Below are 27,002 nucleotides of genomic sequence, written 5' to 3' on the forward strand. Positions count from 1 at the left end.
GGAGCTGGGGGACCGAATCAGGGCTAGAATGTGAGAAAATGTTGTCCCGCTCAAGCTGAAAATGTAAGTAATGTCAGGCAGTTGATTACCAGCTTACGACCAAACTTCTCAAGGAAATCCATCAAATTTCCTATCTCATATGTCTGGCATGCACCTCTAAATCTACCCATTTATTCATGAAATTCAATGCTGCAGTTCAGTGAACACATTCAGAAGTGGAGAAGAGGAAAGAAGCTGTAAAGGCTGAAAGAAAAACTGTGAACCACACAGGAGCCAAGCTCAGCTATGTGTGAAGGTACAGACCTGGCATTCTTGGAGGCGTCCGGGCGCAGTATCTTCACTGCTACCAGAAGAGGGCGACCTTTTCTCACATTGAAGGGGAACTCCAAGTTGGGCAGGTCCTGAGGGCTCTCGATTTCACACAGGTGCACCTTTCACCAGAGAAATGCAGACATTGTTAGAGCACAATCAACCTTCTGCCCACGCCCACACCCACAAAACATTTTTCCAGGTCAGTCCTCACCTCTCCGAACTGGCCTTCTCCCAGTTTTTCCTTGAAGATGAGGCACTGGCGCGGCAGCTCCGGCAGCGGGCCGGCGTCGGCTCCTGGGCTCGAGGAGGCCAAGGCGGGCACGGCGTAGGTGTTGTTACCGCTGACACCCTGCAGGCTCACGATGTCTGCCTCAGCGTAATGAGGAACACTGGGAGGCAGTGGGGGGGACACGGGGGGAGACAGGGAAGGGTAAGGAGGGGAGCCGGGGTAGGGGGGAGGCTCCTCCTGAGTCGGGGGGAAACCCTTCTCCATGTCCATGTCCAAACCACAGGCTGAAGGGAAGAGACAGACAGGGTGGATGAAGTGAAGATTTACGCTGGGAGAAGAACCGTGTGATTAAAATCTAATTATTTTTGCTTTAAGACAGTCTGTGAGTGAACGAATAAGATGATATCAAAAATTCAGACAAGTATTCAGACAGCTTGTTATGAAGGGATCGTCTGGATTCAGGGGAATATGATTTGATATTAACAGAGAAGAAATCTCTGTAAACCACTTCTCAAAAACAAAACTTCATAAGGCTCTGCACAAAAAATAAAGCTTATAAAAGAAAAATGAAGCTGATACAATAAAGGACAGGATGATGAAGTTACAGAGACGGCTAAAAAGAAAACCTGAACGCAATAAAATAGAGGACAAACAGCTAAACTTGATAAGATGGTAAAAAAGCAAATGTGTAAAAGTTTTAGCCGTAAAAATGTCTTGACTATAAACTATTTATGTCTTTGCTTGTTTTGAACGAGTGCAATATAATTTATCATTGTCTGCTTGGGTTTCAAATTCAAGGTTGGGCACAACTAAAAAACCTTGGCCACGATGGGGATTGGCCTTGCACTGCCTATTCTTATTTTTCCTGCTTATTTCCTTGATGTCCACCGGATCGTGTAGCAGTCAAAGTCAGGAAAACACATAACTGACGTTGTTGTGATGGATGAGCGGCCTTTTCAAGAATCTTTGTAGAACATTGCATTGTTTCACTGCTGTACTTGCTGATAAAATTCAAGGAACTCGTAAAGTTTCAATTCATCAAAAGTTGTTACAATCTAACACTCAACTTATTCATCTTTCCATGAGGTTCTGACAGCGCACATAAGTCAAAACCTTGTCGGGAGTGTGGCTTTCGAATACTAAGTTCCTGTAACTTTGTTAGACTCATAATGCTGATGACTGGAAACGTTCCATTACACGTCAAGATTTAGGCTGTATTATTCAGAAAAATATTGAATAAAGTTTGACACCAGGCCTCTCAGTATCCAACAAAGAACTGAACCCTTATCACGTACATTACTTGAGACAACTTTTCAGCTTCTACTTATCATTCTGAAGTAAATATTGATTGCACTGTCTGCACCGTCTGCGTACAGATTGGTTCCCTATAAACCTCACTTTCACTTTGCTAATTGGCCTGCCAACTGGGACGGATTTTTCCTGCAAAAATTACAGCACAAAGGAAAGTGCGTCTGTCGTGGTGGAGGCAAAGAAGGCGAAGAGGGAGAGCGGTAGAAACCGAAGTAAAACAAGAGTGAACAGACGGGCCCTCACTCGATGGAGAGCGCTCCGGTGTTGTGCGTTTCCTCTTACAACCAGGACTCAACTCTACTAGATCAGAAAGGAACAAAACCTGCCTACTAGGTAACACAACTTTTATTCTGCAGTAACACTGAGATCAGAGTTCTAGGTCAAAGCTAAGCTAAGCTAAGCTCACTGTCAAACACAGAGACAATAAGACTACAGGTCTACAACCATACTAGAGGCTGCACCTAGATCAGGTGTGTCCAAAGTGGGGCCTGCTGCGTTAAACAATTTTAAAAACAGGCCTGTATAGATAACAGAGAGACGAGGAAGGTTCATTTATCCGCTCACATACGGCCAATAAAAAAGTGATTCACACATGTAAATTGATACTTATTGTTTTGCAGAGCCCCTTTGAGAGAAAATTAAAATTGATGTTCATGCCGAGGTAAACTGCACTTCAAATATCCCTAGTTATAAACTGTTTTCATAATCTGAGCACGGCAGCAGAGGGATACTTTGTGCAGGAAGTCAATTCAGGGATCCTCGTGCCTCGTTACAGCTTAAATGATACAATAAAATAGGTGTTTGCATTTTGCCCGTGGCCCCTCATTGACTTGCAGTTTTGGCCCTCCGGGGGAAAAAGTTTGGACAGCCCTGACCTCGACACAGCAGCGCTCTGAGGTAAATGCTAATATTAGAATGCTAACATCCTCACATCTGGTCGTTTTGATTGTTTTGTTAAACAGGTATAATGTTTATAAGATGTTAACCATCTAAGTTTATCATTTTGACATTTGCTAATCAGCAGCACTAAAGACAAAGTACATCCATGGAAGATGAAAAATTAAAATGTTGTTAGCTTTGCAGGTATTTCATTAGAAGTCAGAGGCAAGGATCACCAAAGTCCGAATCTTACTACTCTGGGCAATGATCATTTCTTTACAAAATTCATCAAACAGTCAAAAATACTTCAGTCTAGAAGAAAACGAGGGACCTAGAGAAAGACATTAGCATCAATAGAGCCACAGATACACATTACTGGTAAGAAAAATTGTATAATTCCCAGATACCAAACTGTCCCTTCACACAAAGCATGAGTCATGTTGAGTGGTAAGTGAATGAGAGTGACTAATCATGTGAGTAACAGGAGGGATGATGAAGGTCAGACACATGCAAGATAGACTCATCACATCTCTGCTGTGAGAGCAGTACTACTGCCCCAACCCTGGATAGATTGGTAGTGAGGGAGGGGCCTCTCCTGACTGTGTTGGCCCAGTCTGAGGTCTCTTACCCTGGGGCACATTGAGGCTCTTTTCCTGAGCCTGAGTGGTGCTGGAGACGACTCGGGGTCTCGAGCCATTTCTGTGATCTGACAGGAGCAGGTGATAGGCTGGGTTGTTTAACAGCAAGGCTGGGAGAGTACACACACATGAACACACAAACAACACGCACAGGACGAGGCGGGGTACACGCACGAACCATGATATGGATCATACAGATGGTACAAAGTGGAACGTGACACAAAATACACACACACACACAATAAACAACAATAAACCATTAGCATGACACACCGTTAGCATATCCATTATGGAACAAGGGAGGAGGAGGGGTTGCAGTGACACATGGAGAACAGAACAGAGGAGCATAGCAAGAACAGGCAAAGTTAACACAACCAAACATTACAAAAAAATAAAACAATGGATGAAATAACGTTTCTGTTACTCATGTTATTTCAAACTCACACAGGCGCCTAGTAAAAAAGGCATGCAGACCTCCTGTGGTGCAATGCAAGTGAAGGAATGCCTCGTCTCTCTTTATTCCTCTCTTTCTCCTCCCTCTTTTCTTTTTCTTCCCTTTTCTCAGAACAATAGCTCTTTTGTGCCCCCTCTGCGCTGTGCATCCTCATAGAGGCAGTCTTCCTCGCGGGGTGTTTGGTTTGATTTACTTTTGTTTGGTGTGGTGAAGTAGATTGTAATACCAGTGTTTTCGTGATATGCACGCCACATTGTTTCCTTCTGCCGTTTGCCCCTCGGTAAATGAGTTTGAGCTTATTCGTTCAATCAACAAACTGAGGCTGCAAAGGCATGAACGCAGGCACGCAAAACAGAGCAGTTTACAGAAACTACATGGATGTTTGCAGACGTATACATTCAGAACATAGGAACCGCTGCATTGTTCACATTTTCCACTGAATCCGTGCCATTGTTTGTGGTTGACCATAGATCAATCCCTGTCATCGCATGTGGCATGTTTTTCTCCTTCTTAGCATGCTGCATGTCACACTATTCATGTTCTTTGTCACGCTACGAAGCTGAATATGATTTGTTTTTGGACTGAAATGCTCAGCTACAACACTGATCCTATCACACATATATATATATAAAGGCAAACTGTGTGCTCATATACGTGTGTTGATAGATTACCTGTGCTGTCTCTGTGATCCCGTGGCCGTAGCAGAGCACTGGGCTCCTGGTACTCTCCTTCTCCCTCTCTTTCATGGTCACGGTCGTCGGGGAAGGTGTGGATGCGCTGGTAGCGGCTAGAGTAGCTGTGTGTGTTGTTGATGACCACGTTGTCCGAGGGGACTGACAGGTGAACCCGCAGCTCATCACTGGACAGACTACCCTGGGCCTGGGAGAGCAGAGGACTCATTTGTAGGTAATAAAGCTCAGTTGGTAGCTTATTTGGTACATCAAGCCAATACTAATGCAGTCTAGTACAATGTTCCTGCAACAAATCCACCCTCATGGAGATGAAAGTGTTCAGGTTTTGTTGGAACTATTTTAGAGAGATGTTGATTCAATGTTTATCTAATATAATTGGGCTTTTTTGTGGCTTAGTTATCGATGGGATAGCTGAAGATATGACAGGAAAAACAGATAGGGACTCAACTTTTGTACATGGGGTGCACACTACCAGGTGCGCTATGGGGCCCCATGTCCAAACCTAGCTACCAAGCTAATCGATTGATGCCGACGGATTAAAAAAAATAAAGGTATAAAATGTAAAGTATATGTGTGGGAAACACTGCTATACATTTAATAAGTTACATGTATTAGGAGACAGTCTAGGTTTAAGGTGCCCTGTAGGCGACTCATTCCCCTTTCTGACCAAAATGAACCAAGTACCGGTTCTGGGCTGGTGCTCATGCTGGTTCAAAGTTGGTTCACCCGCAAATCTTTTAAGAACCGGCAAAAAATACACAGAAATCTCACTTCCTATAATATGGGACCTTTAAAAAATTTACATTATGTCCCTCATGAAGGCAGAATTGGTTGCAGGACCGATGTGTTTGACTGCTTTACCTTTATCTTGTTTTTTCTTAAAAAAAACTGGCAGATAAGTGTAAGTGCATTGTTTGAATCCCTAAAGCAGATGGTGGAAACTGCCTCTAATCTTTGAACAATTAGAAGTAAATGTAAAAGGATCCCCACAACACATCCAGATGGAGATACAGTGGTACGCTGCCAAAGGACAGGCAGGCTGAGAGGCAGTTGTTATATCAGCCTGCTATCAATCATTTAAACTCGGTTCAGAGGGACAGCTTAGCCCACACAAGAATACATTTTCTCACTTAGGGTCATTTTGTAGAAAGTAGTTGGCATTGTTCCTGGAAAAGTAAGTGAATAGATAAGGAGTTTCCAAAGGCTTTAAGCAACACGAACGTGATGTGATTTACCTCAATTGTACCAGGGTGGTAACAGACATCAAGGAGAGACAGATGTCTCAGAGGTTTGGCCTATAAAACTAAGACTGCAGGGGCGAGCTGACCCTTTACAGCTGCTGATGTGAACATGAGAAACCTGCAGGTTAAGTCCGGTGTATTTTACCATCTTGACTTAATTACGAATTGATTTGCACTATTTAAAAATGTCAGAAAAAGGATGAAAAATGTTGACCAGTGTTTCCAAAAGCTCAAGAAGATGTCCCTGAATATCTTGTTCTGTTTACAACTCAAAGAGGAGGCAAGAAACATGAAAATATTGACATCCTTCATTGCCTCGAGCACTTACAAAATGCTGCAGCTCAGCTCTTAACTGGTTCCAAAAAAACCACATTACTCCCATTTTAGCTTCTTTACGTTTGGTACCCGTGTGTTTTAGAATTGATTTCAAAACCCTTTCATCACTTTTAAAGCCCTGTCTGGATTGGCACGTCCTCACATCTTCGAGCTGCTCTCCCCTTACGGCCAAACGCGCTGCCTGAGATCATCAGGAGAAACTCTTTTATCTGCTGAATTGATGCCCCATTTGAAATCGCTCCTCAAAACACACATGTATGAAGCTGCTGTAACCACTGATTTTGATTCCTTTGTTCTATCCACGTATTTTTGTGTCCCTGTGTTATATATTCTGTTGTCTTGATATTTATATTTGCCACTGTAATACTTGCGTTTCCCTGTGACTCTTTCATTGTTTGCTATAAACATGCTTAAACATATATAAATAAATAAAGTTATGATTATCAAACAAATCAATTACTGCCTCAAACTCAATTACTGCTTTTAAATGAAACTCAGTCATGACATGTGGCGTTCATTTTCGACTCACCTTGCCCAGAATCTTTTTCCAGTACTGCCTCCACAGGATGACAGCTATCACGGCCAGCAGCAGGAGGATGATGCCCACCAGGCAGCCAATCAGAATAGCTGTATTACTGCTATCATCTTTGGCTACAGGAAGCCCCGCCCTTGGAGTGTTAGCAGCAAATTCTGGATCTAGATGAGGACAATACAGGAGGAAATATCAGGTGTCTGTATGCGTGATTGTCTGAAACCTGCTGTTACATTTGTGGATGTGATGTGCATATATCCACCACCGTCTGTTTCTCTGTGTGTTTGTGTGCTTGCATGAGTTAATGCACTGTTCAGTCAGAGTGCATTAGCTCTTTCAGCGCAGTCACGCACTAGCTGGGGTCACACACCAACTTAGTTTCATCAGGCTTACTAAACATCTGATGGGGATTGTCTGTTTGAGTATGCATCCGGTATGCCCACTCATACCACAGGGCTTCTCAGAGAACAGAATGTGAACACTGTCTTGCTTCTCAACAGCTTTGTAGTTGACTATTAATCTGCACCATCCAGTTATTTTTTTCCTCCTTTGAAGGTCAAATGTGGCATGTTATTTAAATGAGGGATGAAACTAGACGAACTTCCCCAGTAGTGTAAAGTCTGCTCATAAAAAAAACCCCTCTTAAAACCACTTTAAAGGAAAACGTGACGGCTTGGAACAAAGAGCTCCATTAAAAAAAACAGGCACACACACCATATATGATGCTTTTATGTGTATACACCATATACACCTGCAAACGCACACTGTCACGCACACATTCACCAGCCAAAGATTTACACACCACATTGTCACAACAGAAAACAAGCCCCCCCCCTACTCCCTTGTCAGTTCAACACCATGCGGGTAATAAATAAACCCAAACAAAGCCGTTCAACCACAGCCAGTAACAAGGACAAAGCAGCATACACGCCACAGAAAACCATTTCCAGCTTTTTAAAAGGCCTGTTATTGTTTAACTGGGTAGAGCAGAGCCAGTTCCCCCGAAAAAACATGCAGTTTGTGGGACCGCAGGAAGCCAAGTTGTTATTGTACATAAATATAACGTACTATAGCTCTGTTAGTGTTTTTCCTGCAGCTGTATATCCTCAAACCCAGGGGACAGAGCCCAGTGCCAAAGCCTGCCCCTTTAATCCCTCCTCCATTATTCTCCATACCCTCTACCGAGCGCTGGGACAATTTTAAGATGCTGGAGGAGGGCCAGAGCGGATGGAGCTAGCTCCCGTCCCTCGCTTTATCTCTCTATCTGTCTATTCTTTATTTTCTTTCACTCGCTCACCTGACAGCGTCCAGTTACCAGTGGTGTCCGTCATGAAGGAGGTGGTGGTGATGGGGGGTTCTGGAGGAGCGAGGGATGGACAAAGGAGGAATGTGTGAGAAGAGAGGAAGACTCAGAAGAGGGTGATGAAGAGAGAGGAAATCACCGATAGCAGGATTCTGGCTCATTTGGCCTTTCATCCATCAAACGGCCAAAATTTCACACCTTCACAACTTTTTGAAAGCCGCCCATACAGTAAATAAACGGAAGGTGTGAGTTTTCATTTTGAAGGTATCAGCCATAGGGATGTCTGCCTTCAACCAAATATAATGGAAGTGGATGGCACCCGGCTTGTGGTGCTCAAAAAAGTACATTTGAAAAACTCAACAGCAGCGTCTATTTTCAGAAATCATACTAAATATAATCCACAGACATTGTCGAGAGGAGTTTCATGAAGGAACTATTTTCACACCCACCAATTTTACCACCGTGCAGAAGGAAGTGTGGACGAGAGGCTAGCCAACTAAGCTAGCTAATGTTACAGCTCAGCTGAGGAGGACGCCATTAGCGTTCACATCCCCCGCTGTCACAAGCATGAGCCTCTTGTCCACGAGTAGTAGGGGTGTCACGATTCTCCAAATCAAGGACGAGATCTGACTTTTGATTTAAAACATTTTTTCAGTACTGACGGCTATGGTATTGTTAGACTTTTAAGCCTGAACAAGTGTCATTTACAATTTTTATAAGGTGCACTTGAATGAACCATAAAGTCCCTCTGAGTGTGTCAAACTCTGACACAAACAGACAGCAGAGGAGAGAAGCAGAGGTACAACTACAGAGATAAACAACACCAAACAGAGTTTTTCATAAATGACCTGCGGTACAAACTGTCAGACTGTCACGACTAGATCGACGTTTCCTTCCTTCTGCTTGTTGATATGTTTGAAGCTGAAGTAAAATAGTTCCCTGATGAAACTGCTAATGAGAAGGTCTGAGGATTATCTGGAGTAACTGGGTCATGATTTCTGGAAAGAGACAAGTTTTTCAAATGTATTATTTTGGCGCTTTGAGTACCGAGTGCCATCTATTGCCATTATGTTCAAGAGAAGGCAGACATCTCCACGGCCGATATCTCATAAACTCGACAACTCACATCAAAACAATCTATATGGATAAAAGAGCACTACAGAAAAGTGGAAAACTTGTACTTTAATTTTGGGGTGAACTGTCCCTTTAAGAATAATAAATAAAAAAAATAATCTTTAATGTTAAGCCAGATTTCTCCTGCCTTTAAAGTGAAATGAAATCCCTAAGATAAGAGGTGACTGAGGTTCAGCAAATTTTGGCTCAAATCCAAAGGATTTCAGCTCTCGTGATAAAGAGGGAGGCTCGTCAGACGTGGGCCTCCTTTGGCACTGCCTGCCTTCAGCTCTCCCTGTGACACATCGCTTAGACACACTGCCGACACGCTCACGCTCATCACAACTGGAGAGAGAGAAACGAGCGCAGCGATGGGAGGTGATGAGAGCGAGATCAGGGGAATGGGAGAGAGCGGTAAGGAGGGGAGGATGAAGTGGCATGGTGGCTGATGAAAAGAGGCGAACAGAGGAAGAATGGTTGGTGGAAAGACAGATTCAAGAAGATGTGAGGGGGAAGAGGAGGAGGATGAAGACGAAGAGGAGCTACTGGAGGACTCACCAGAAGGGCCGGGGGTGGAGTTGGAGGAGCTGTGGCTCGAAGTGGGAGTGGAGGAGATGTCGTAAACGGGAGGAAGAGTGGTATTGGTGTCAGGAATCCCGGGACGATTAGGACCCAATGAATCAGTGTCTGTGACGTCCTCCTCATATGGCTCTGGATGAGGAGATAAGGAGACAGAGAGGAAGGGAGGATTTAATGAAAATGACTCAAGTTTTATACGTTTAAGGAGTCTTTCGTATGGCACAACACACCATCTGGCGTCCTCAGCTGCTGGGAAAACAGTGGTTGTGGTTACAGCTGGATGTGTTTCCAGACAAACATTCATCTCAGGAGATTTTGTTAATTATGTTGTTTTTGACAGGGAGCTGAGCCATTCCTTGATTATGTATTGACAAAGTGTTACCCTATTGGCCAGTTAAAGATATAATCTGTAACATTTCTGCATTAAAATGTATCAGATGATACGTCAGAGAGCGAGGAAGGAAGTCGGCGAACGTGACTTAATGTAAAGTGAAAAAAACTTTATCACATGAACCCATTTGTGAACATTTCTGAACAGAAAGATTTCCATCTGCAATGGTGGTTGTTTAACAATACAGCAACAGCTCCCATAATCCCACGCTTCATCATGGTGTCTACTTATTTTGTTTTCATTGTTTTCATCCCCTGCAGCAGAAATTACATCCTGTGTGTTTACGCCTAGTTAACTGTCCAACTAACCATCTATGTTTAGTTTAAAACTTGCCAACATCTCTGTGTTGTGGTGTGTTTAACAGTATCGTCAGCTGCTGGATAGCTCACTAACAGTTTGTCACCCATGTTTACAGACGAGTCGACGCAATTGTCGCTAAAGATCGTCCACCCTTCTGTCGCCAGAGGACCAAAAACAAGAACATTTGGCTGAATTATTTGGTAGTTTGGTCATGTCGACTCCAGTATCCAGACTGCCGGTGCCAGGACCTCGAAGCAGACCAGTTCGGTGCAACAGTCTGGCGCGAGTCCAGCCACTAAAAACGCCAGACCACAGCGGGGTCAAGTAATTCTAGCTACCTGGGTAGGATGTGATTACAGAGCACTTTTGCTGATTCTTATCACGCCACAGCTGACAGTGTTTCTGATTAGAGAGGACAGTTTAATTAGTCACAGCAATCTCAGCTGGAGAGCAGCAGGGGCACCTCTATCTGACTTCCAATCAGATAGGCATAAATCCTATCATCACAGAAGATATCGAAACCACCTTTTCTATTTGTGATTTATGATTCTGATAAACTTTAAAATAAATGAGGAGGGTATAAAGAATAACTGATACAGCATCTGCTTTCACGGTAGGTCCATTTATTTATGAAATGCCATGTCCAACCTTTCACTAATTGAGGTAGAAAGTACACCTTCTAATGTTTGAGCACAACAGCATGAACTTTCTGTTGAATTCCTGCCAGGAATGGCACAAGGTCCTAGACTTTAAAAAATACCGATACCTTAAATGAACTGAAAGCACACGTCAAGGACGAAAACTTCATTCTGAATGTCCGTTGCCTAAAGTCTGGAAAATAATCTAGCTCATTAGATTTCAGAGTGTTACTTCATTTGACTTTTACTTTGAGCATTAAAAGTTTAAAGGTCAAGGTGTTTTCCTATAAAATGAAATACCAACTCTGCCTTCCACTCTGAATGCTGATTTAAAAAAAAAATGAAACAGATATGAAAGTTAGAAATATAAGAAAGTAAGGGATTATGAATGATGAGGTGTCCATTATCAGGAATTAATGGACGATGTGGAGACCAGCGCGTTGGACAGTGTTCTCCCCAATGGGCATTATTCCATTTATACCGTGCTCACTTGCCAAAGAAAAAACATTTACAACAATTATCTGTCTCTCTCCTTTCACTACCATACATATTTTTTCAAAAATAAGGTCCCATGGGATCCACTGGAAGGGGCGTGACTTCAGCTCTCTATATCAAAAGTTAATTGACACCCTCCAGCCAATCAGGAGTTGAGTATTCAGTAATATTCAATAACGTACACAAAGAACTCAAAGAAGAATGCTGGTTGGATTTTCAGCCACAGTACAACAATCTTTTTCAGGTATCTCTTGTCCAGTTGCCAGGATTTGTGTGACGCAAGTGCAAAGCCTCTATGGAAGAAATACTGCCTGTCAGAAACACATACTTTAACTCACATAGGGGAAATAAATGATGACTGCAATTCTTTCCTACCAGAGAGGAAAGATATCTCGCTGATGAGCAGCCAGCGGTCAGCGAAGTAGAATTTGCAGCGGAGGATCTGAGCCGGCCGGCCGCCCAGTGGGAGGGAGATGGGTCGTGAGGATGGGTCCTTCAGATCCTCGAGGGGCACGGGCAGAGTGAGAGGGGAGGACCAGGGCTGGAGGATGCCAGGCTTAAAAAGACACTCCACCTTGTTGAATACCCGCACTCCCTGAGTGTGGCGGTTGTTACTGTGCACCTGGAGGAAGGAGACAAGGAGGAAGAGATGCAAGACAATCCTTTGACCACGCACGGATTTGAATTAGCGCAACTTTCGTGCAAACATTCAAAAAACTAAATTAGGGCCGTAATCATTAATTATTCATGGGGCGACAGGAGGAGATTCAATTAACACACAAAATTAATGACACATTCTCATCGTGTTCGGCCGTAATTGCTTTGGCACGACTTGAAGCTGAGTGGGACTACAAATGAACAAAATTAGAACACTGGGAGGGAAAAGAAAAGAGCGCGTATGAAAGAAGGAAGATGGAGGAGAGCGGAAGATGTATCGTCCCTGTTTTTACAAGCATGGAAAGGCCAAAGAGAGAAGAATCCATAAAGGCTGATCTAATATATGAGGCGGCGTCGTGGCTGGAAGGCGGCAGAGGAGGCTTGAGGTGAAGAGAGACAGAGAGGGAAGATGGAGGGCGTTTAAATGAGAGAACGAGAGGTCAGACTTATAGATCTGAGAGATAGAAAATTAAGGGAGGAGATTTTTCTCTCTGAGAGAGAAGGGCTGCTCTGACAGGTTAGCTATTAACCTCATACTTACTGCAAAGGCCAGCCACTCTAACCTAATCCACATGTTAATGCGCACACACGAGACGCAGGAAGAACAGCTGCGCCAGATGCTGAGTTGACGTGTAACTGACTCTAATGGGAGGTGGAGGTATGTACTGTATGTTGGTGGTAGCGGTGGTGGGGGCCTAATAAGTCAACAGAGCTGAGGTAACTCACTACTCCTTGAGGGAGTACAGCTCCAATGACCTGCACAAAGCTTAATTTAAAAGGATAACACTGCATTCATTATGCTTTGCTTGTTTCATCATAAATCTAACCTACATTATGAGTTCCCTCTGATCTTTTTGTTTGGTTGCAGCGTCTTCCACATGAGCTCACAGGAAATGTTTTCCATAAATTCCCAAAGGACAGAACTGGATCTTTACAAAGACAAATCAGAGTGTCTCCAGTCTGTTAAAAGTCTTGTAGGAAATGAGGTTACGACTAACAAAAGGTCAGAGTGCAGATCTCCCTGTGGGAGAGTGATTAGGTGCAGGTTAAGGCACTACAGAGACGAGTCACAGCAGAATTAGGTTCAGGTTCCCACTCTTTATTTATTTGACCTGTGGGTCTGACACATCCGTTCTGCCAGGCTAGCATAACGGTGTGTGTCAGCTGAGGTTAGTGAGGGAAAAACACTGGGGAAAAGGCAGGAAAACAGGATAAGCCCTGGAAAAACACTTGGAAGACCGCTGGGAAAGGTTTTAAAAGGTGACTGAGAAACACTAGAATAATAATGAATATGTGGAGAAAAAAAACGACAGAAAATTTGGATCCGAGTCAAAACCAGAACGCTTGGAGATTACTTGTCAGTTATAACTCTGGCTGGGGATTCATAGTGTTTAATACGCACATGTATAGGGTGAATCCCACCCAAACCAACATTCCAGCCCGCGTCCAATGAGAAAACACAGTTATAACTCAAACTGGGTTGCTTCATATTATCATTCCCCCACTGCTGCTCCAAAAGCTAACCCCAGAAACCACACAGACGCACAAACAGACTCTGATGCAACTCGGTGGCACCCAGAGAGCCGAGTGCAGACGCACTGTCCCATGATAAACAATGGCACATTAAAACTAATTAAACGGCTGCAGAGCTATTCCAGTCGAAATGCAGCTTTCTGGTGAGACGGCAGATTAAATAAGTTATTACACACAAACATAACTCTGCTGCTGGGGTTTGTTTTGGAGGTCGCGCTGGCTGGAGCTGCAGGAATTTTCTAAGGAGTTTCATCAGATCAGCCTAATGTCCTGTCATAATCACAATGGCATGCTTGTGATTGCTGCTTAATGAGATAATTAATTAACCAAATAATGTATTAAACAAATAGTTGATTGTCTGCATACTTGCGTCTTCACACAGGAACAATTCACACAGTGTCCTCATTTTAAAACATCCAGGAGTAACAAAAGTTAAATAAAAATCTCTTTTACTTCTTTATTATGCAGATTTATGCATCAAGGTGCTCCAAAGTCTAATTAAAATCATCTCTCCTAAAAGCGTAACAAGTGGCTTATCAAGAAAGTTTGCGTTGTGTTCATTTTAGATTAGTTTTTTGCACTTTTGCCTTCACTGGATAGTTGAGTATTAAAATACAGGCAGGGGAAATCGAGAGAGAGGGGTGTGACACGCAAAGTCCTCATATGGAAGTGAACGAGCACTGATTAAGAAGGTAAACTATGCGTCTAAACCACAAAGCCACAAGGACAAACAAAGACATTCCAGTGGGATAACAGAGTCGTGCCTGACAGTCTGACTTTAATTTACACAAAATAACACAAGAAAGACAATATACTGCCATCAGATCTGATGTGGGCGATGAGAAACTGAGCGTGAATAAAAATGTCTCTGGATTCAGTAAAATCTCTGGTGTGTGGATGGACCGAGCCGCAGCGCCTCATAATTCACATATTTCAGGAGGATGGTCTCCCTGAAGACACACACCGGGAATTGTTTGGCTTTTAGCCTTGATGACATCTCTGATTTACAGGCAGCTCCAGGCTGTCTGAGATTCCAGCGGGATAACAATGTCCTGCATAACCCTCTCCCACAATCGACACGTGCGCAGTCACACAGACATTCGCTGCCTACCTGCATGTTGTGGAAGACGCGTGGCTTCTCAAAGTGGAACTCGATGTCCACGCTGCCTTGCCCAAGGGCTTCCCGGCTCCAGCCGAGGTAGTCGTACCCAGGCCACACCCTCAGCTCCTTCGTTTGGATGAAGTCGTCTCCTCCCAGGACGCCGTCGCACAGCTGACCCAGGCCTCCAAACTGCATCCTGCACACACGCACACAAACACAGCGCTGCATGGGTTAAAGGATGAGTTCGCCCAATGATGAAAATTCAACTATTATCTACTCAGCCCCATGCCCCCAATTGTCGTCCGTCATTATCCAAGTCTCCAGAAGCCCGGCAAGAACAAAAAAAATTGATACGATGATGCGTGGTAGAGCTTGTGCAACTATTTCAGACGGGGTGCATGCTAACTCTTTTAGCTTAGCAGCTACAGTGAAGATTTCAGCTTTAAAAAGGTTGTTAATTGTGTGATTAATTATGATCCCAGGGCTCCCGCAGACTCTGATTGGATGCAATATGGAGCAATTTCATGTTTTTTTTTCAGTTGTTTTTTTAAGTCCCCATCTACTTCAGTTGTTCAGAATGCTGCTGCAGAATGCTGTTTTGCTGTGAAGCTCCAGAAATGTTTTGTGGACTACAAAACTTTACCTGACTTACAATCGACACGAGGGGGAGCGATAATGACTGAATTTTCCTTTTTAGGTGAACTTATCCTTTAACATTTGCTGTGCGCCGAGATGATGAGATGCCAAACGCTGTGGGCTGCCCTCGGCTTTCTATTTACAAATTTATTCACGCGCTGGCATACAGAGATGCATAAATAAGCTAATATACATAAATACACATTCAAACATGCTTTTTCCTCTTCCTCTCTCTCACATACAAACACACACCTCGACAGGAACAAAGCAACACAACAGGGTCACCAAATCGGTCCCCTCAATCCCAGCCTGAGTCTCTCCCTCACCAACACACACATGCTGCTACAAACACGTCTGGATTACATCAAAAGTGTTAGCTCACCCGCTAGCAAAACATTTCAGCCCCATTAACCACAGTGTGGACTCCCCCCAGTTCCTAGTTCACCCCTCCTTTGCTCCCTGCCAAAACATTATGGTCAGGAAACACGCCTCAAATCCCAGGGCGGCTAAAAGAAATAATGTTATTCCCTTTCGATTAGGCGGACACCAGAATAATCCTTCAAGAAAAGGATTTGGCAGCGCTTCAATACTAACAGATGTGATGAGAGCTGTGGAGAAGCTGTTGCTATTCCATTGATCGAGGCACATTTCACTCCACATTGTTGACCGTTAACGCCTGTGAATCTCTATCCGGATCACACTTGAGGAAGCCGTGTTGCAATTTGCAGGCAAGGCCGCGTGAAAACAAAATCCAGGGGAGCAGTTTATTGGAATGTATGGAGATGAGATGCTTGCTCATAAATAAAAATGAAAATGGTAAAAAAAAAAAAAAAAGTAAAAACCTGGAAGGGCTGAATATCTTACCCTTGCTCTGTGCTGCCATCGTAGGTGGAGTCGTTTAGATAGACGGGCATGCCAGGCAGTTGCATGACGTTACCAACTGGAGCTGTGTAAGCCTTCAACCCATCTGAGTGACAAGAAAAAATATTCAGCATTAGTCTTATATTTGTTGAAACAAAACATGCTTTTTTTAGTGCTCGAATTAAGAGACAGGCAGCCACAAGCTGCATGTGAAGCTTTTTATTCTCGTCATGAGCAGCTACATGTTTACTGAGCCAACTTCCAACAGCAATCACTGCCGCAGGGAAACGGCTACAGATGGTTTTTAGGTAGTAAAACAAACGAAGAGGGCCGCTGCTCGGGCCCCAGTCGCCATTAACCGGTGAAACTCGAGCCTCTCTGCAGCTAATCAGCCCGATCACTGAGAACAGAGGTGACGTCAGCAACGCGGACTACAGCCCGCCGCTCTGCCACCTACAATAAACAATGCTCCACATAGGATTTACAGTATGTGTGCAGTATGCTCTGTTTGCACATAAATGAGTGCCTGTGGATGTGTGTTTAATGTACACGTGTAAGAGTGCATGAAGGTCAGGCGGATCCAGTGTAAAACAATAAACACAGAGGGACACTGTCATAACATCCAATACGGGTTGAGGCGAGAGGCCGAATGTGCGTGAAACTTTTCATACTGAAGACTCTGTATTATCTGTGGATTGTGTACAAACTGAACTTCCTAGCGAGAATCCACATCAGAGCACATTTTAAGAAAGATGGTCTCCCTGAAGTCACAGACTAGGAACTGGCGTTTTAAGCCTCGGTGACAGCTCTGATTTAAAGGCAGCTTGATGCTCTCTGAGGGTGGTGGATGGGGCAGGGGAGGAGGTGAGCCGGTCATAAAGTCAGTGTTGTGCTTCAGGAAACAAGCAGACCAACACCATTTATCACCATGTGGCCTCTTTTATCATGGAAAACCCCGACTGCGGCTGTAAAATTTGATGCAATGCCTCCCATCACTTCAGGGGATGAATGGAGAAAGTATGCACTTCGAATCGTTACCGTCAACAAATCCCTTTTGCATCTGATAGGGGAGTAAATACAGGACAAACTGAAGTCAGTCACCTTCACCGTCTGAAAAGCAATCTGATTTATACGAGTGGGCATGCTTTAGAATAAAAAAACAGAATGAATACCTAAGTAGCCACAAAATCGCCTCCGTCTCGCCTCCACACAAACACTTACCATTCCATAAACAACCGTAGAGCTCCACCCGAAGGCAAACGCTCATAACCCGGTCAGCCAGGGGGTAGAAGCGCACCATGCGGGCCACAATGGGAGGGCCCAGGTCCTTCAGCACAACGTCATAGGTGTTCTCATTCCCTGACACCACCTATGGGGAGAAGTACAAATATTCAATCACCCAGTACATCAGTCACCTCCCCTGTCATCTGCTGAGTCGAACAAATCTGGCCTGAAGGCTCTGACTTATCATTCAGTTTGTGTCTTCAAGTCCTGTGAATGTCAGTGGAGCTCAAACTAACTGACTGAACTTTTTATTTAAACACACAGTTGGGTAAAGAAGGACCCGTTTTAGAGCATGAGCCTCAGGCACAGTTTTTGAATGGGCTGCCTTAACCTGAAGTTTTACATCAGCTTGCAAATTCTGAATTTGTTCTAAATGTATTTGTTGTGCGGCACCTGAAAGGGAAAAAGAGTAAGATTCATTTCCTCAAACGTTGGCTGTTGCAGGACTAAATTCCCATGCCATCAAAGTACTAGTGGTACAAAACACACTGCAGAATGTATCACCACAGAAAATATTGGACATTTACCAAGCACAATAAGAGGAGGCTGCCTTTATCTGCACAAGGTAAGCCATTCATTGTATAGTGTTGAAATCTCAGGCAGTGAAGGCTGCTTTTGGCTGAATAGTGAAGTTTAGCGGGCGTGATGCCAAACGTCTCCACTGCCCAATAAATAATAAATAAATCAAATGCAGATGAATTATACAGCCCATCAACGAACATTCATTTTAAACTGCCACAGGATATTGAGCTCTATCCCATCAATAACGGAGAGTCAACCTCAACACTATGTTCCTTGTGTTGTTTCCTTGCTTATTTTAAAGACATTCAAATTGTGACTTTTCTTCATTTGTGAACACGTGAACGAGACAGTGGACTCCAGCTCTGTTGTAATCAACAAAACAAAAACACCCTGCTTACTTCCTGGCTCCAACGGTCCTTCCAGGTGAGCCACTTCACTCCGTCTCGGGAGTAGCGGAGGCGATAACTGCGGGCAAACTCCTGGCCGTGCCCGTCGGCATGGCGACCCTGGGTACCGACCAGAGCCAGGAAGTGGAGTTTGTGCAGGTCTACCTGCAGGAGACAGGAAAAACATTAAGTAACTCAGATTGATGTACAGATAAATGATCTTTCAGTTAAATATGAAGCTACAGCCAGCAGCCATTAGCTTAGCTTAGCATAAAGACTAGAAACAGGGGAAACAGCTAGCCTGGCTCTGTTTAAGGTAACATATACCCCCATAAAAGCATTTTATTTATTTTTTTTTCATTTTTTCTTTTAACAACTTAAACAAGATACAACATGTCAGCTTCAGAGGTGCTGGATGATGGATTTGATCTATTTTGGCCTTTAGCCTAAGCTGAGCTAACCACCCTCTGCTTCTAGCTTCATATTTAGCAGGGGTGGGAAAAGAAATTGGTGTTGTGATTCTTTGTTTCACAATTCCTGAGTCATTTTTATATAACTAGGGTTAAGTCATTTAACTCGATGCTAATACACAATGGGAATCTCATTAAAGTGCTAAAGGAAGTTAGCTAAATGAAGCAGTTTACTTCAAAAAGTATTTTATTGACCACTTTTATGTGAAGTATAGCAATGATGCTACTGAAATAAGACTCAGACCGACATTTTATGTGCATTGTTATTGGAAATATGACTCATGTCAAATTGTCTCACAATTTCTTTCAGAATCTTAATACGATCACAGTATGTATCGAATCGGTACCCAAACTATTGCGATAGTGTCGAATCAGGAGAAAAGCTAATCATCCCAGCCCTGATACTACGTCACCATGTCACACATAATGCATAATTTAACGCCTAGCGACTAGTTGGGCACGGAAGAATTGACTTAGCACAGCTGCTCTGTTGTCAGCAGTGCTGGCTCAGGCGTGTGTGAGCTGACCAATCAGAGCAGACTAGGTATTTGGGAAGGAGGGCCTTAAAGAGACAGGAGCTAAAACACACGGTGCTGAAGAACTGGACAGTATGAGAAAACTGAAGTGATTTTTGAGCATTAAAGCAGGTAAACCTATTCTAGTAGTAACCCAAAATAAAATTATGTAACTGAAAAATAGCATAATATGTCTGCTTTAAGGCATAACTGAACAAATGCTTTGCTATTATAATATACTTAGCAATACTTTACAGCAGCTTCCTTATCCTAAAATAATAGCCGACAACGATTTAATGTTATTCTTTCAAAAACAATAGAGCTATTGTACAGAGCACCAACTCCAAAAGTAAAAGTGTGCATATCAGATGAGAGTAAGCAGAGCTTCTGACCTGAAGATATTCTGATCCACTGGGGAAAACAGCTCCTGCAGGACACCACGCTCCATCCCCCTCACCAGTACTCAGCCTGAGAGAAACAAAGACTTATAAATGTTAGATAAGAAAATAAGAAAAACAACTGAAAAGTTCACTGAGTCCCAGCCCACACTCAAACACTCACACGCAGAGATATAAACACACCAACAACAAGACTACATCGAAGGTGCAACTGAGAATTCAACACAAACAGTCCGACCTTCCGCTACCATACATAATAAACTCCACGGCAGCCAAACATTCACATATAAAATAGGGCTTTGTTGTCTGAAAGAAAGAGAAACACTGAGACAGAGACTTGGCCATGGCCAAAGGAGCACCGTAGGCAATAGAGAGGGAGAGCGAGACACTGCAGACAGATGGAAAATACAGAGAACATACGGAGAGGGAAAGAGATGAAAGGAGCGGAGTGAAAATTACTCGCTCTTCCACATTCGTCAAACCTCAAAACAAGATCTGGTGTAGAACGTCAGGACCAATCCTTACTCACAGCCTGCCATGACCACACACATGCACTGCTAAAAGATTTTCACTCAGTGTGACCTTCTCCAATCCAGCCTGAGAAGAAAAGTCCACACTTCCACCACATGTTGGCCACAGAAACACCACAAACTTGGCCGACGTCGCATCAGCTCGTACGGGGAGCTTTGGTACAGACGCCAGGCCGCAACCATGCTCTGACCACTTTGGGGCTTCTAGCAAAAAAATGAAAGCTGCTGCTCAGAGCAACAGAACAAATCATTTTATCAAGTCGGTGACACTGACAGTGGCGCTAGTATTTTAATCAATCCCATTCTCCTCTCGGTGGGTGAGATCATGCATCCGGAAAAACCGAGGGATGATATCACACATTAGTGCTCCCGCGACGGAGGGAGGCAGAGGGAGAGAAGAGGAATGTGGCTGTGCAGAGTTCAGGCCACCATGCACCAGCCAGCAGGATTAACATTACAGCACACTGTTCTGCCAGGTACCTCATTTTTCTCCGATTTCTCTCTGCTCCTGTCGTTTGCTTCCTACCTAAATACCAGCCAACAATTCCCTCCTCCTCCCTTGTTCTCAGTTACCTTATTCCCTCCTTCATTTCCCAAATATGCTGATACTTTACTGCTTCGGAGTAATAAGAGCCATGAAAAAGAAATACCTAACAACTCTGCATCCCTCTATCCCTCCCTTCACCCAACACCTTCTCTCCAACACTTTCTTTCCAATTAATTTCCCTCCACCTTTCAGCACACCGTCGCAGTGATCCACCTTTCACTTGTTTTCTTTTTTTTCTCCTCTCTGTTTTCTCTCTTTCTCTCTCAGTGTCTCCCCGATGCCTCTTAAAAGGAACTAGGGCTAATAATCATTTCCACATGGTTAGACACTCGGCCAAGAGACCCAGCCCAGCAGACCAAAGGAGGCAAATGAACACGCACTCAAACACGCACACACACACACAGTCCCGCTAATGCCCTTACACATGGCTGTAGCATGTTGCGGGCCTAGCTAGGCTCTCACGTCTCTGACCTTGCTGCCAGACAGACAGGGTGGTAATATAATTACCAGGAGGCTTTTAAAAAGACACACACTATCATCTTCTATCATAACCTAATAGACCTCTGACAAATTACTTTAGTGCGGTGCCAGCAGACTGACAAAAAGGCATGCAGACAAACATCAGTCCTCAGTGACATGCACATGTTAATTAACTCACATTTGACTCAAGTAGAAATAGATTACTTGCACTGAAGCACAGTTAGCTAAACTATAACAATCCAGTGGGCCACAACGTGCCAGATCTTAGCCAGTGCCTTGGTCAAGGGCACCTGCTGGAGAATCAACCTAATGTGTTTTGATGGTGGGGGAACCAGCAAACACAGGGAGAACATTCAAACTCCACACAGAACCCTGGACTTTCTTGCTGTGAGGCAACAGTGCTAACCACTGCGCAACCGTGCCGCATACTGCAATCACTTTACATTAAGAAACAAATACAATTCTTTTATGCATCAAAGACACAACATCTCTTTGTAAAACAATCAAACTATTCAGTGACCAGAGCTGGATGGGGGTCATGGAGATGAGAATTGTATATTATTTCTACACATCCAATTTAACCAACACCCTTTTTTGTGGGGATACAATAAGAAAGCCGAGCATTCAGCCATGGTGACAGGCTTTGTGGATAATAATAATAATAGAAAAAGATGCAGAATTCTCCTTGTAGCAATTCAAGAGTAATGAGTCAATCAATATAGGACGGCTGGTTATCGAGCTAGACAGCTTTTTGCAGTCACTCAACTGAGGATATAACAATTATCAGAATTATCTCGATAATGGACATTCACTACAATCAAACTTTACTTTAGTGTTTTTCTCACAATCTGTGATTACATCTTATATAGTCCTTTATACAATTAGACTGTGACACATCAATGGTGCTGATTGACAGTCAGCCTGAAGGAAGATAACAAGAGGGAAATGGATTGCTTTCTTTTGCAGAGCAGTTCACCTCATGAAATGTTGTGACTTGCCTGGTTTATATGTATGTATGTATTTGTATCCGATATATAAAAACAGACGTGCCTTGAGATTCTAGCTTGCCCTGTGCTGTATCTTGGGCACAAAAAGTTTTAAATCCACTGGTGTAATCCATCACAGTTAACATAAAGTCTGCATTAATTTAGCTCAACGTTATATTGTCATTGCTCGTTAATGTAGTTTAATTGAAAATTGATTTGAAAAGTCTGCTCTGCATCAGTGGTTGACCTTTTCACTTTGCCGGGGTGATAGATATGCGTACACCCGAGTGCGTTACAAGTGCAACAAAGCAGACATCTGACCACATCACATCAGTGAGACTGGGTGTGATCAGACGCAGTGAAAAACGGATCGCCTGCGGCAGAAATTATTTCATCAGCACTGGAGAAGAAAGCGGTGTGTTTCTGGATCAAGAGCAGAGGACTTTGAGTCAATCTCTGCCCACGGCATCTTTTGAAGATCCAACCTGACCAGCCAGACCGCCCCAGGGAGGAAGAGAGTCGGAGCAAGAGCCATGTAAATCCAGCTTGATTGTAAGGCTGCTCCTGGCTAATGTCTGGTCACAGGAAAAAGAAATGAACAAATAGGACTCATATCTGCACTAAAGTGTGATATCAGTCTCAAATCAGAGACTGCTGTGCCCACAGAGACTTGTCTCCACCCCAACATCTAAGACCAATCTGTGAACTCGACAGGCGGACTGTGTTTCAGACAGAGCGCAGGACGAGGGGAGGTGGACTCTGTGTTTATAACATTGATGCTTGGTCCTCACAGACGGTTTAAGTTAATGGACAGTGTTTCCCAGATGTCCGACCATGTTATCGTCACCATTTTGTTGCTGCTGTGTTAAATACACCTGATGCAAATTCAAAAGATGCACTACGTGTTTATGTGAAATTTGTATATAAATAACTTTATATATGTTCTGTGTTCTGTGAACTTTCATTTTGGTGTACAACACTGTGTTGACTGCCTTGTAAAGATATTCTTAAAGCAGAATTACAGTTTATAAATGGTAACTACACAAAGAGTACAGGAAAAACACTACATCCTACCTTCCATGTTTGGCCTCTGTGGAATCTGACCAGGCGCTGGAGGCTGTGATGTCAGAGTCTGGGATGGTGCCATCCTCCATCCCCAGGGCATAACGACACTGAGCTGTAGGGGAAGGATGAAGGGAAGGAGAGGGGAGAGGAAGATAGAGACATGAGTAACATTCTCATCTGTATGGAGAAAATGTCCGGGAGAAACTTAATATTTCCATTAGAGTGTCGGCAGCCATCATTGGTCACGGAGCATAATGTTGTTATGTCATCTCTGGGAAAACTTCCGGACTTCATGCTTCATAACCCACACAGACACTGAGGGGGGGGAGAATAAATACCAAACACTACAATGAAATTGTTCCTGTTGTCTGATTTGTTGTCCCTCATGGGCTCGTGTAAAATGTAATTCATCACTTTTTCCTGTAAGTCCCCTTTGTCTCCTGTCAAGTGACTACATCAAAGAAAGTCATTAGAATTCATCTGCATTTCTGGCTGCCCTTTGTGAGACGCTGTGATCAATCTACTCCAAAAGTACACCTTTACTATTCCTTTTATGCCGTTTTGTCTTTCCGACTAGCTCTCCAGCCCACACAAAGCCATCTCCTCGGGGTTCCAGCCATCCAATACGGCCCCTGTTCCAGTTACTACTGCTGGGGGATTTGCAGGAAGAGAACAAAAGAGAGAAAGACACGTCAGGCGAATGAAAGAACACAGACAGGTCTCAGATATCTGCGCTGACTCTGCTCCAGCAGCAGCATTATCAAATGATCCAAATAGTGTGGTCCCAGGCAGGGATTACCGAACGCCCCAGCTATCTGAAGCCCGTCATGAGGAGGAGATGGTTGAGCGGGGTGGGGGTGGAGGGGTGAGAGGCTGAGGGTTTGGGTAGTGATAAAGTGGAAAGAGGGACTGACAGTGATATGGAGGGGAGGCTGAGGGTGACAGAAAGAGGTGGGGTGGGGGGAGGCATCTAACTCAGTTTCTGTCATTGAGTCAGCGGACAGGAATGTTGGGCTGGATGACAAACCCTAAAAACCCCAACGGGTGCAGCAGACACACACATGCGCGCACACACACACACACACACACACACACACACACACACACACACACACACACACATATACAATTCATACAAACCCTGCAGACAGGTTCCCATTTCAGTATCATCACACATCACCGGTCAATATCCCCTATCTCCAATAATTTCACCTCTCTGTGTTCTCTCTCTCACCTTCCTTTTTTGTCATTTTTCATAAAACTTTAGCACATGCACCAAACCTCTCTGCTCACACTGTCCAGATTTCAACAGGACAAACTGTTTGAGCATCTGCGCTTGTGTTGTGCCACAGTCTGTTCATCGGTCTCCATCTGTTTCCTGTCCATCAATCAAGCTACAGAGCCCAGATTTGATTAACGCAGACACGATTAGTTAATAAATCAATTAGCCAGTTAGCAGGCAATCCACAATGATTTGGATTACTGATGCAACAAATGAATATGCCAATTATTGATTAATCTGATAAATATTTTATGAACTAAATCCACTAATTGTCTCAGCTCAGGGAGCTGTGGAGCTAAGTGGCTGCAGAGCAACCTCGGGTGACTCCCTGTCAACAAGCACAGACATCCAGCCTCCCAGTGAAGACGGCTAGACGGCAGACTGGGACTGAACATATCCTGAGAATGACAGTTTGAATACAGATGATACAGTATGGATTTAGGACTATGAATCGAGGGATGAGAAGACACATAATTACGTCTTACTTGGTGAATTGAGGATTTATTTGGACTAAACCAGAGGTGGTTGTGGAAAGACAGACCGGGGCTGTTTTGTTTTTAGTTTTATTTCGTTGAATGAAGTGTGCTTTAGGTTATTTAGCTTGTCCTAGTTTGGTTAAAGAGAGAAACTTGGATTCAGAAAGTGAACAGTTGTATTTTTCTGTTTAGAAAGGAAAATAAGTTCATAAATATTCCCTTTCTTGACATTTTGTGAGTTTACTGTGGAAAACTGTCGGGGGCCATCGGACTATCGCCTCTTGCTGTAAAAAGTGCTATAATGAGACAGGACAAGCCGGGGCTAGCTGGTTAGCATGCTAACTTCAGTAGACATTTCTGCAACACAGCACATAGACGTCTTTGACAAAACATCAACACTGTTGTTTCTTCACTCTCTGTTGATAGTGTTAGTTAATGTTTTGAATGTTTTAGACATACATTTTGGTCATATCGTACAAATTGCTCCTTCGAGTCCGACATGATGTCTCCAGACAATGTCCAAACCTGATTCTCCAGATATTGTCGGGAGTTCATATGTGAAAACAGCTATGCTTTACAGATGTTCAGCAGGTCCAGTTAAGGTTAACGGCTGAGGATGGGGATATCATCAATTTTGTGCAATACCACAGTGCTTAAATTGATAACCTGATGTGGGCCCTATAAAAAGGTTAAGGGATCGCCAAAGGTAGACTATTCTTCCTGAGGGGAACATAAATGTCTGTACCATATTTTATTACAATTGATCCAAAAGATGTTGAGATATTTCAGCCTGAACCAAAGTCGTGGACCGACAGACCAGTATCGGCAGGCCGATGGGCCGATCGACAGGCACGTTCAGGCCACGCAGCTGAAATCCATTTTTTTGTCAAACGATTCATTAACTGATCGTCTGACAGTTTCAGCTTTAATTAGGATGTACTATTAATCATTTGAGTCATTTATCAAGCAGAAACTCCAAAAAGTCGATGGATGAAGTTTCTTAAGAGTAAAACTCTCTCTTTTATAAAATAAGCAATGGATCAAATAAATAATCAATGCATTATTAAAATAACAATCAATACTTGCAGCCTGCGTCTCATTCACAGGCTGGCTGCCGCAGTCAGAGGGTTGACCGCACTGCAAACAGTCTCCTCTAGTTACACCTGGTGGGCTCTCATTCACTAACCCCTCATGTGCTCTCCTTCCCCAACACTTTGACTGACACTTTCATGAGCTGCCTGTGCATTAGTGGTCTTGACGAGCCGGTGGGGGAGGGGGGGGGAGAGGTTGGACCGCCCAGCTATCTCATTCTCCTATTACACACGACTGGCTGGCAGACAGGGAGAGGACACAGGATAGCCTGTTGATAGCGGACGGAGAATGAGCCTTACTGATCTGAGAATGTGAGGAGAATGTCGGAGCAGCAGGGCGAGACGATCGCTGAGGACGAGAGGGGAAGAGGAGGGCAAGAGGTTTGAAAACGCAATTACGTTTGAGGTTGTGGGAGTAAAACAAGCAGTGAAGCTGTTTCAAATGTGGCAGTTTGTTAGGGGAACAACAACACAGCTACTGCAAATGTATGCGTCTCCAAGTTAGTAGTTCTCATCATCGAATGAGTGTAAATGACATCCTACCTGGGTTGAAGTGCCACTCATGGTCCTCTGAAGACGACACCAGTGCCACTAGGACTGTGAGCACAGTGACAGGAAACAGCCGCAGGGTTGGCAAGGCCATGACAGCAGCAACACACCTGGTTACCTGTCCGGAGACACGCTGATGACCACAGGCATACCTGTCGCAGAGAAAAAGAGATATTTAGATCTAAATCC

General features: G+C 43.8%; 1 protein-coding gene across 4 annotated transcripts in view; it reads right to left on the bottom strand.

Annotated features, from left to right (window-relative positions):
• Positions 1-27,002, bottom strand: part of ddr1 (discoidin domain receptor tyrosine kinase 1) — a 48,354-nt gene that overhangs the window by 5,199 nt on the left and 16,153 nt on the right. Inside the window, exons 2-16 of one of the 4 annotated variants that reach the window (XM_084358099.1) lie at positions 26,808-26,965; positions 23,425-23,527; positions 19,802-19,877; positions 18,437-18,589; positions 17,454-17,601; positions 16,236-16,338; positions 14,745-14,931; positions 11,819-12,065; positions 9,599-9,751; positions 7,922-7,981; positions 6,622-6,788; positions 4,495-4,702; positions 3,360-3,479; positions 524-825; positions 304-431 (exon numbers count right to left, since the gene is read on the bottom strand). In XM_084358099.1, the coding sequence (XP_084214225.1) occupies positions 304-431; positions 524-825; positions 3,360-3,479; positions 4,495-4,702; positions 6,622-6,788; positions 7,922-7,981; positions 9,599-9,751; positions 11,819-12,065; positions 14,745-14,931; positions 16,236-16,338; positions 17,454-17,601; positions 18,437-18,589; positions 19,802-19,877; positions 23,425-23,527; positions 26,808-26,907 (2,255 nt within the window). In that variant the 5' untranslated portion in view covers positions 26,908-26,965. The remainder of the gene's footprint in view (positions 1-303; positions 432-523; positions 826-3,359; positions 3,480-4,494; positions 4,703-6,621; positions 6,789-7,921; positions 7,982-9,598; positions 9,752-11,818; positions 12,066-14,744; positions 14,932-16,235; positions 16,339-17,453; positions 17,602-18,436; positions 18,590-19,801; positions 19,878-23,424; positions 23,528-26,807; positions 26,966-27,002) is intronic. The other 3 variants (XM_084358096.1, XM_084358097.1, XM_084358098.1) reach the window with 3 other exon arrangements.

Source organism: Pagrus pagrus (assembly GCF_965226575.1).
Source record: "Pagrus pagrus genome assembly, chromosome: 7".
NCBI lineage: Eukaryota > Metazoa > Chordata > Actinopteri > Spariformes > Sparidae > Pagrus > Pagrus pagrus.